This window comes from Egretta garzetta, unplaced genomic scaffold (genome assembly GCF_000687185.1).
Source record: "Egretta garzetta isolate BGI_Z169 unplaced genomic scaffold, ASM68718v1 scaffold291, whole genome shotgun sequence".
Lineage (NCBI taxonomy): Eukaryota > Metazoa > Chordata > Aves > Pelecaniformes > Ardeidae > Egretta > Egretta garzetta.
The window spans coordinates 1,034,226-1,045,848 of NW_009258783.1; the positions used below are offsets into that span (position 1 = coordinate 1,034,226).

At 41.7% G+C, this 11,623-nt stretch overlaps 1 protein-coding gene across 4 annotated transcripts in view; it reads left to right on the forward strand.

Annotated features, from left to right (window-relative positions):
• Positions 1 to 11,623, forward strand: part of CELF2 (CUGBP Elav-like family member 2) — a 206,624-nt gene that overhangs the window by 71,471 nt on the left and 123,530 nt on the right. For 3 of the 4 annotated variants that reach the window (XM_035889160.1, XM_035889164.1, XM_035889163.1), the window contains exons 1-2: positions 50 to 242; positions 410 to 606. In XM_035889160.1, the coding sequence (XP_035745053.1) occupies positions 429 to 606 (178 nt within the window). In that variant the 5' untranslated portion in view covers positions 50 to 242; positions 410 to 428. Of the gene's footprint in view, positions 1 to 49; positions 243 to 409; positions 607 to 11,623 lie in introns of those variants that run through there. The other variant, XM_035889161.1, reaches the window with a different exon arrangement.

Here is an 11,623-nt window from a genome sequence, read left to right on the forward strand (position 1 = left end):
CATGTGACTTTATTACAAAACACATACACACACACACACGCACCGCCTTAGTTCTGCCAGTAGCCAGTTTAGTGAGAATTCACTGTCGTTCTGTTTACAACAGCCATGGAGAGAAATCTGCACTTATTTGCAACTATCCTCTGCTTTAAAATGCAAAAGTCCCAGTTTGCGTTGTGCCGCTCTCTTCTTATATAATGACATTAAGCAGCAGCCTGCAGAGAAAACCAGACTCAATGAAAAATGTAATCGCATTGTGTTTTGTTCATAATACTTATGCTATTAATTAAATACTGATTTTTTTTTTTCCTGCTTTGTGCCAATTGACATCATCTTCTGCATCTAGTGCACATGAAAACTGCGTAGCCTCCTAACTTGCCTTCTCTTTTTAATCTCCTTTTCCACTTTCTAGTAACGGCACAGCTAACAAGATGAATGGAGCTTTGGATCATTCAGACCAACCAGACCCAGATGCCATTAAGATGTTTGTTGGACAGATTCCCCGTTCATGGTCGGAAAAAGAGTTAAAAGAACTTTTTGAGCCTTATGGAGCTGTCTACCAGATTAATGTTCTCCGAGACAGAAGTCAGAACCCTCCCCAAAGTAAAGGTACAGTAGTTGTGCTCTCTTTGCTTTCAGTTTGAGTTTTTTTTTTCTGATGATCTTGCTTGCCTTCAGGATTTCCAAAGAGGTTTGCATCCAGGCTGTCTGTTTTGAAGCATACTCTGTTGAGCTATGCAGCAGTCCTAAGAGGAGAGGACTTCTGAATACCTATCGATTACCGTCTTCTCCCTCTTCTTAAATTGAGGTTTAAATGTCTGTTATCTGCAAGTGCGCATTCCAACTGTGCAAAAAATAACAAAAGATTGCTGTCCCTGTTTAAATTATTATTGCCAAGAGACATGGAAACCTGAGTGGTCACTTTCCCAGGATTAGATCATGAAAAATATAATTTTCTACTTCCTTTCGTTTCCTCTCTTCACACCCCAGGTGGGAATAATTTTCAGGATACAGGAGGGGAAAAAGGATAGTGGTGGGCTCTTGCTACATCATTGCTCTAGAGACAGTAAAAATTAAAAAAGAGTCACCCTCCCCTTTTTCCAAAATCTGATTTCTCCTCTGTAGTCATGTAAAAGGATTGCTTTTTGGCACTGGTATTTTTCAAACAGAAAGAGTTGTTTTTCCTTCCTGCATTTTTTTCCATACACATGTAAAGTATTTGTCCTTAACTGTATTGCTTTCTTTGACTGTATATCTATGCACATTTAGGCATGTGAGAATTCTGTGTATTTATAGCTATGTAAGTATAACGCTTGCTTACATGTAGTGAAAGTGAATATTCCGTTTCATACAATGCATTTTTCTCCTTAAATAGCCATATACTTTCATTTACCCTTTGAGTTCTTCAGGTTTGGAATATGAAAGTGTTGCTAGCTAGCGTTACAAATAATTAGTGCAGCTTGGAGGCATAACTAGATATGCATGTGTGCCTGGCTGCAAGGCTACTCGATAGTTGTTCATTCTTACTGCACTCCTGCCGCTGCTGCTAAAAACCTTTAAAGCGCACATGCTACGGAGAATCTCCTAAAATGATTTTGTGGGCTAGCAGCTAACTAACAGTGCAAAACAGCACTCGCCTGAGATTCCCAGTTCAGTGAGAGCTCGTGACTGCTGCTGTGTGAGGCACACAGCACAGCTTCGGGGGGTCCTCTGCTTTTGTGCAAAGCCCTGCCAAGGCTCAGCATTCCCTCCTTGCCCTGGTATGGGACAGAGGATCCTCTCGGTAGCCTCTTCTTTGCTGCCCCAATTTAAGCAGTCTTCTGCTTTGAGTGATACTAGTTCAGTTTGGGTTGCTTGCATACATCACTTCTGGTGAAAAGACTTGGATCATTGATGTCACCCCAATGTCAGGGTTCATCTCACCATGCCTTGCTGCTAATCAAGTCCCCATACTAGATTGCTCTCTCCCTTCAGAAGCAGCAGGTATTTTTGCTTGGAGTGTTTCAGTGTCGTTCTGCTTCCAGCTCCTCCCATCCCCAGGACTGATGTACTGCAGCACGTAGACCCCTGCTCTGTTAGCACAGAGCCCTCACCCAGTGTCTTTTTCTTGTAATACTGGATAGAAGACAGCATTAAGAGGTCAAGCAACTGGATTTTCTGCAGTCCGGGCTGCTATGGATGAGCAAACTCCTACTTAGTTTAAACCAGTAAAATGCTGAACTTTGAGACTTGTCCATTTAGAAAGAGCTGATTCCTGGGCCACAGAAATGCCTTCCCACTAAGCAGTAAATGAAGTGAGAATGATATTGTGGTTAGACAGAAGCAAGCCATTGATTCCCATTTCTGTCGTGTTTTCCATTATACTGTACCTGGCTGTCAGGCAGCTGGAAGGCATAAGGATTAAGCACAGGTCATGCAAATCATAGTAGACGAATTATGAAGGCTTGTAGTCCCCATATTCAATATTCTTTTTGAAAGATAGCTGGTTTGGTGGTTTGTTTTCTTTTTTTTTTCGCTTGGACTCTTTTCAGCCATGCAGAGCTGATGCTTTTATGCCACTTGAAGCATTATATGTTTTAATGAGTAAATGAAATTAATCCTCAAGAAAGACAGAAGAACCTTAAGACTTATATTTCCCTGACACAGCAGCAAGTTCCTCTGGTGGTCAGCTTTTCCCTTAGAAGCTTTGGAGGAGGGTATCTCCATGCTGGCTCTGACTTCCCTCTTGGCTGAGTCTGCCAGCAAGGTTGCTAGATATAGAAACCTCTTGAGTTTCTTGTGGATATCCCTTGACTAGGAATGATCTTTATTTTCTTAATCCAGTAGCACAGAGGATTCTGTGTGAGAGATTGTTAAGAATGTTAGAAACGAACAAAGAAAAAAATTGCCCTGAAAAATGTCTGATAGTCTTGCTGTCATCACGATACATGACGAACACTTCACCTACGCTATCTAATTGGCATTGAAGCTGAGGTTTGACTTTGTGTTTGGAGGTGTGGTCGAATTCTGTGCTCTATGTCTGTGTAAACACCCCCACGAAACAACCGTCTTTGATCTGGGTGGACTGGGGTAATGCCAGGCATTTTCCTGCCCACTGCTTCTCTGCGTCACCTCCAGTTTTGCAGAACAGTGCATCAAGGGGACCTTGTGGTCAGGTGGCGCTGGAAAAAGTCCATTTTTCATTTCATTTCATGGTCATGGCTGTGCGTCTTGCAGGACATTCACGGGCTGCTATCACTCAGAACCTTTCTCTGAATATTCTGCAATCCATGAATTGCAACAAGAAAAATGCAAGTTAGTGTTACTCCACCGTGTGGGGGCGGGGGGGGCGGGGGGGAGGAGGCAGTTTGGTTTTGTTCTTTGAAGAATGGCATTTTGATTTTCGAAAGATTTCTCTCTTACCAGACAAGGGCTGTGTATGTCTGTTAGCTTGGCCAAAGGGGCTTCTCCAATTTGGACAGAATTTTTCTCTGATGAGCTGTTTATGAAGCTGCAATCTGAGTCTCTCCCAATTCTGTCAAAAATAACCATAGGCTCCTTCTCTCTCTCCTGCTGTTATTAAGACTGTCTTTCATACCCTCCAACGACAGACGGCCTAGTTCATGGCTTTCCTCCTTTTTTGTATTGCTTGCCAGCTCTGCAAAGCTGAAGCTGGAGGAAGAGGAGGAAGATAGGTAGAAAGCCAAGTTTTATTCACTTTGGAAAACTAGAAGCAAGCCATCTTACTCCCACAGCTATATTGCTGCTGGTGCAAATGTTGAAGCTTGGCTTTATTAATTGGGAACCACGGGAATGGCTGCGTTTCGATGAAGGATGGTTGGAATATGCTCTGTCGGGAGGAAACTCCGTGCGCTTTCCAGAGTTTGCAGTTCTCCGGTTCTTTTTGGTTATGTGAAAGAGCTCAGCAAAGTAATTTGACATTGTGTTTATCTCCTGTTGTTTTGTAAGGCTTCTTCCTCTTTCTGCAACAAGAGAAATCCGGGGGATTAGGTAAACTAAATTAAATTAAAAAAAAAAAAAAAAAGAGGCAGGAAATCCTGTAACACTGAAATAAATGGCACTTCAGCTTCTAGGGGCTAAGGGGATTCAAAGTCTAGGCAGATCAGCCCTCTCTGTTCCCAGTCCAGCTTGCTCCCTTTATATAATTTATTCTGGGTGGATAGATGACTTTTTTCAGCATAGCTGTTAAAAGAGAGCTTCTGTAATACCTCAAATACAGCAAGCTCTATGCAAAGGCTGTATGCACACTGCCAACGAGATCTCTCTTCTTCACCAGAAAGGTTTCCTTGGCTGCTTTTGTTTTGGAGTCTGCGTGCTGAAGCAAGCAGATGGCACAGGGCTCCTTTTCATAGAATCATAGAATGTTTGGGGTTGGAAGGGACCTTTAGAGAGGTCCCTTTAGCGGTACCTTTGCCCTTTGAAATGCAGCAGAAAAGTCTTGGGCCAGAACCAGAATCTCCTTTGGTACCTGTTTGGATACCTGTTAATTCTTTTAGGGCTCAGGGTCACCCAAACCAGATTTCTGAGCCAGACCCTGCTTGTGCTGTCGTAGGAACGGCATTGCAGAAAGCAGGGGAGAGGCACCCGTGTAACAACCAACCCCGTGATTCCTTGTAGCCTTTGAGAGACCCTTTATCAGATTAGAGGGAGGCTGCTGAGTGAACAAGGATGTGCTGTAGTTAAAGGCCAGTGTTTATTATTATCCTATTTAACAGGGTAATTTAAGTCTACCGGGAAGCAAGCAAAGGAATCTGATAATGAGGCATTCATCTGCTGCATTCAGGAGAGACCGGATGGGCAAGGCATATAGGAGGCAGAAGTTCTGTATGTGGCTCGTTTGGGTACCATTTCAGCTACAGTTCAGCCCTTCACAAATACTCTTGTGCAGGGAGGAGGAGGAGTTCCTCCACCCCAGCAGGTCCCTGTCCACAGAGCCCCCTTTTCTGTGCAGCAAGTGGAGAAAAGGGAACTGGGGCAGTCCCACACGGGAGCAGAGCTGTGGCGCTCCGCTTGTCACACAAACCCAGCCCGACTGTCCTAATCAGCAGCAAAGATGTCAACCGACCGTTCCTTGCCTGCCCTTGCATCACCGCTCAGCCGATTGCACGCTCCTGCTCCTTGAAGCAATTTCAATGCATTGCATTTTGCAAAACTATTTTAGATGCTTTTTCATAAGCTCTCTTCAGCCAGTGCTCCAGGAGTCAGGGCTTCCCTATGCATTTTGACTTATTTTGTGTTTTGAATGCTTTCACAGGTCCACACGAACATTGTTTAGCTCTTGAGATCCGATGGGTTGCATCATGAGCCCATATGCCGTCGAAACTGCAGGACTTGGGACCACAGCCGTTATGCATATGTGGTTTAGACTAAATTTTAGTGATCACAGCTGAGAGAACTTCTGTTACAATCACAGACTTGAAATCTTTCATGCACTGAATGAAAAAGTGTCTTGCATATTTTTTTGTAGCAGGTGCCCTGTGCACTGTATGAAGTTTCACACGACAAAGACTGGCAAAAGCCAGATGTTGCTGTTAGATACAAGTACACTGGGGAGGTAGAGCAAATGATAAAGTTGAGTTTTCGACCTTCAGTTTCTGGCTTTAGGATGCTTAAATTTAAACCTTAAAGAGCCTTAATTCTATAATTTTATATGGCTTATAAGTAGCATAAAATACATTGTAGACGTGAGCTGATTTTTGTAAAAGGTAATTCTTATGCGACAAATGTGCTGGAGTTTTTCAGGAGGTTTCTCTGGAAGTGGACAGGTGTGAAATTGTGTATATAATCAAGCTGGATTTCCCAGGGGCATTTCACACAGTGTCACACAGGAGCCTAATACATATGGTTGCTGGTGCAGCAGAGAAGGGCCCATTCTCAAATGGGGAAAGGAGCTGGTTAGATGATCGAGGGCAGATTAGAATGGGGAAAGGTTACGGGCCAGGGGAGGAGAGGGGATGATGATTGGAGAGCTACAGGGACTGTTATTGGAGATCGATATTTTTTCACTCTCTATGTAAATGGCTTTGACAGAATGAACCACCAACTTGTTATCCAACTTTTTGGATCATGCAGAAGGGACTGGATGGGGGCAAAGCCACCTGATAACCTGGAGAAAACAATCCAATACAAAGAGATTCAGCTGGGTAAAACGAACCATGAGCAAGAAGAGTAAATTTGAGTTTTGAGTGAACACATACGTTGAATGAGTACATTTTTCAAAGATTCGAGAGCAGGAGAAGATTTGAAGAGCGCACATATCATAAAAGAATTGACGTGATGTTTTGTATCCGTGTGGTCAAAAAGGCACAGAAAATTCGAAGCTGTATAAATGGAAGCACTGAATATGACTTTCAAGGAAATACCGTACCACTTGAAGGATTTTTTTGATCATGTTTAAACTACAGTTACCAATATTTAGTACTGTTCTATAGAAAAGGGCAGAGGTCCAGAGAAGAGCAGCATGATTTTGTATGAAGTCAGGAAGGGTTAAGCCATGGTAAAAGGTCTAAGAAGGTTAACTTGTAAAGGGCTTCAAGCATTGACTTACAAGAAAGCTAAAAGGGGAAAAGCTGAGGAAGAATACAGGACTGTACCTTGGTCTGGAAAGAAAAAGTTATAAGGGGGTACGATTGAAGTTTCTGCAGTATGTTGAAGTGCAAACTGAAGGCAGGAATAGATAAGTTCTTTCAATTAATATTAAACCCAGGGACTGCACAGCATAGACTTAAGATTGAAAAACAGCAGGCCAACAGAAGAAAAACCCAACTTCTTAAGTCAAACTTTCTTCCTCCACATGCAGAGTAAAGACTGGTTTTCCAGAAGTAGCAGTAAGGAAAGTTCCTGGAGAAACTTTTCTCTTGCTTGCTTCCATTTAGTATTTTGCAATAGTGCGTCTGGAGCAGTATGTGACATGACTGCTCCCCACGTCCCAGAAGAGTTTCACCCCCTAAGCAGGACGAGGTGCCAGGACTGCGGTGGACACAGCTGACAGTGGCTTATCTATGTCCAGCATGAAGAGGGTCTGAGATTTCTGATGACCCCTGATATTTTTGCATTGCTTTGAAGAGGGGGAGCAGATGAGGATAACGTCCCATTGCATGCTTGACTGCAAACCTGTTGCCCACATAAATCAGTCTCACTGTTTATTCCCATCATTGACCATGGCAAAAAAGCCAGTACTTTTAATACTGACAGTTATCACAGCAAACCCAACCCAGTCAGATGGTGCAGAAGTCATGGAAGACCTTTGGGAAGATACCATAACAAGAGTGGGCGTGCTGTGACTGCAAAACAGGAGGAGTAGAGGCTGTTGGGGGGATTGGATGGAATGAATTTTGGTCATGGTATCTAAAGAGGGAGATAGCAAGAGGCTGTTGGGGGGGATTGGACAGAGTGAGTTTTGGTCGTGGTATCTGAAGAGGGAAATAGCACCTAAAAGCTTAGCCTTGTCTCTGAAATTCCTATGTACAGCATGGGAATCACTGGAGCTGTAGCAGAATTAAGTTGTTGGGGGTTTTTTATGCATCTTTTCACTCCATGCTTTTACAGTATTTATCACAGTGGGGGCTTGTTCCAGAAGTGAGGGCTCTAGGTGTTGCTGTAAGAAATTAATAAAAATAACACATCTCTAAGGGATTAAACTAGATCGCTTTGGGGCTCATTGGTTGCAGTTTTGTAGCAGCTTAACTATGATTTACAATTTTCAAAATTAAGCTAAGACTGTATAAGCATATTACTAATTACATCTATGCTGAAAAACTGCACAAACTTTAACTACATGAATTGGTTTAGTTAAATTGATAGAAAACCCATATGCAGACCAGCTATTAGAAGAGTAGGACTTCATATTCCAGTTGTGGTTTTCTTAATTGATCTCTAATGTTCACATCTGATAAACACTCAGGGAAAAGGCAAATTAGGTAAAAGGATGTTTGAGCTTCAATTCAGGCATTAAATAAATCCAAGCACTTTCCAGGTACGTTCAGCAACTTCAGGAATACAGGTGAAAATATGGGTTCGGTTTTCCTGACAGTTCAGGAAAAACAAGAAAACAAAAAAGGAAGGGATATGTCTGTCTGTCTTCCTAATTGTATTTAACTGAAGGCTCATGATTGAGAATTGGGGGGTTTAAGCAATAGTGGTTTTTTGTCAAGACAGTGCTGGAAGAGAGTATTTTGCACAAGAGTTAAAAAAGGCAGGCAATTCTTTGCTATAATATTAACTTCTTCAGCACACCATCCAGCATTTACCTATAGAATATTTTAGAACAAATACAAAAAATCCCAAATGTTCTTAAAATACAAATGGGGGTAATCTTTTTTTTGTAATGCCATCATTACATCAGAAAAAACATATAGGCAGGTGGTTAAAACAGCCTGAACTTTCAATAAAATTGAAAAAACCAGCTAATCAAATTTCATTGTTGAATCTGAATAATGTGCCAAACCTCAGTCTTTCAAATATATAATCTCAAAGGCAAAAATTGTAATGCATGGAAAAATCTAAGTCAAGTCATGCACGGACTTGCGCACAGGAATTAATCAATGGATATAATACTCAGACATAAAATCACATGCATGTTTAAGTATTTTCAAGATTGGTGCCTACATTTAAAATATATACCTCTGTAATAGTGCCAGATACTGTCAGTTTGAGATTTATGGTATCCAATTTCTTCAGTTGCATATTAAAGCTCACATCAATGAGTTTCGATCTTTTTATGACATTGTTGTGGCACTGAAATTCTTTCCTCTTCCAATTTTCTATTAAATGAATAAACATACAATATTTATCTGCTTGCCACATAAAAAGTGATGTATGTTTTTGTTAAAGAACAGTCACTTCAAAAAAACCACAACAAACCCACAACCCTTCTCTTAGTGTATAGTGTTTCTCATTCTATTCAGTTCTAATGCTTGAATCATTTGCTCATAGGATAGGAGGAGGTTTTGCAAAAGATTTGAAAACCTGTCTGAAATCCTCACACACTTTGGCATGGAGCGCAAAGGAAGAAAACGTTTGACAACTGAGCAGTGTCAAAAATGAGGTGTAATTGGGGAGCAGCCTCACGAGCATGTATTTCAGCTGCGCTGCAGCTTCCAGGTCTCTCATTTCCACCGTAAGAACGACGTTTTATTGCTTTCATCTTCTGTTCCTGCCACCCCACTGAAATCATGCGTGCACACATGTGCATGGATAAATAAAAGCTTCGAATTAAAACCCACAATGTGAGAAGTTTTGCCCATGAAATATAAACAAGAGACTCCAAAGCAGTAAGAATTTCTCCATCGCTGCTGAGATGGTGTGAGAGACACGTAAATATTACAAGGATGGGTCACAGTAAAAAGCTAAAGACCATGTAAAATGTTTTAGCATAAATATGTCATCAATTTTGCTCATTCTTGACGTGAATTTTAAACCCCAGGAAAGCCTTGAAAGGATGTATGTTATTCTTTATCATTTTGAAATATGTTACAAAGTGGATATATGTGTAGAATTTGCAGTGTAAATTAATTACTAGTTCATTACTTCCATCTTCCCTGCACCAGACCTTGTCATCCTGTATTTTCTGCTGGAGCGGGGTGGCAGGAGGACCGTATTGGGCATGCTTTGGGTCTGGCAGTACCCACAACCTGCTCAGTGTCAGACTTCTGTGGTACAGATGATGCCAGGAAAGGATGTGCCATGCCAGCCGTAGTCTTACCTTTTTTTAAACATCCTGTCCATAGTGCACTGTAACCGTCAGCATATTTCAAAAGAATAGCAAATAACTCCCAAAGGATAAAGTCTGGTAGTGGCTTCTAAGCCTGGTTTGACCTTAACTCAAGCCAGTGAGCTAAGGGTGGAAGGCTGCATATGCCATATAAATCTTCTGGTCCATTTATCTCAGGGAAGAAGGCATTTTCAGGAATCTGTGTCTTTCTAATTGCTTATAAAAACACTCAGAGACAAGCCGGTGAATAAATTAAATTTGAATGTTTCCAGTGGATCTTTTCAGGTTTTCACTGAACCTAATTACTGTCTAATCTATGCCCATGAGTATGCAGTTTTAAGTGGGATGTTAGACTTTCACTCTGCAGATTAAACTCTGCGGTGCATAAATTCATTATTATTTGTGGAGGGAAAAACTTCAGTGTCTGCTACCTCGTGGTTTTAATTTAAAATAACTACTACATCTGAGCCATGCATTCTCTTAGAAGAATAAGACAAGCAGTGAAGAGGTGGAAGATCTTTTCTTATAAACTATGTCTCTTATTTGCCGAACTGAATTGGGAAAATTTACGTTTCAAACAATAATTAAACCGTCCTGGTAGCTCAAGATGTCACGCTTTCAATGGCAATTTTAGGGAGCTGTACCGCAATAGGGAGTAGATTAATACAATGTATGCACGGAACTTTTTAGCCGCGAGGATGAGCGTGGCACGGTAAGGAGCAGCGCTGCTGCTTCAGCTGTAGATCTCCAAGTGTTTTGCAAAGGGAGACAAATATCATCACTCAATTTATACCAAGCTGGAAGAAGTGAGATAGAGGGGCCTGTGGGGACTTTTCCTAAAATTTCTGTGTCGCTTTGAGCAGGCAGAGAATAACGTTCCGCCTGTGCCGTTGTGTTGTCTAAATCAAATCTGCTCCCTTCATTCTCAGTGCTTGAAACCCTGGGCTGGCTGACACAAAGGTTTTGCGATGTTAACACTGCCCAGGTGAGAGCTGCATTAGTTTATTCATGTATTAATTGGATCTGATGAGGACTGCAGTTACAAAATAGGTGTGGAGCAAACCCATAGAAAAAAGGGCTCCCCCCCTTCCGATGCCCGCCCTAATTACAACAATGAGTATTAAACAACAGACTGCCTTTATTATTTGCAGATCATGGGGTATAACAATCATTGTAGATTTAAAATGGACTATATTAACCTGAGTAATTCCACCGGGGCTTGAGTTTCTGTAGTGAAAAGTGTTGTGTTGTCTCGGGCTCAATTAGATTTTTCTCAGTGTCAATTTTAATTCACTTCACCAGAGCGTGGGGGAACTCTCTGTGGAAGGGAAAATGTTACTTCTGAATGAGAGCCTCCTGTAGCCCACATTTTATTTAAGAGTTTTAAAATGCTTCGCGGTCCCACGTTCTCTGTTGAACGTCTGCTATTGTGTGCCGTAAGAGCTGAACAAAATCGCTTGATGTTTCTTAATGCGACAAGCATCTGGGCTTGAGCAGGAGGATGGAAATATGGAGAGAGATTCTTGGTTCCCTTGTTTTATTTAATACTGAAAAAGAAATAAAGCCTTGGCAAGCTTTGACGGCCAAGTGGACATAATTATGTCAAATGTCTCCCACCCTTACTAACATCCAGCTGGCCACACTTGCAAAGAAGTCAAAACTAAGAAGCAGGGTTTCCTTTTGCAATGCTGAGTCCAGGACAGAGGTTGAGTGGACTAAGAAGCTGGGTTTTTTTCCCCCTTTAGATTTGGCATTTCTCACCTCCCATGGCCATCGGCACTTAGGTGTGAATTGCTCGGTTATGCTCTGCTTGGTGTGCACTGCTGGAGTAGCCCAAAATGTACTGTTTCTTCCCTATTTTTCAAGAGAAAAAATGAAGTAGATCTTTAGTTTGAGGGTGCTTCTCGTTGTTGT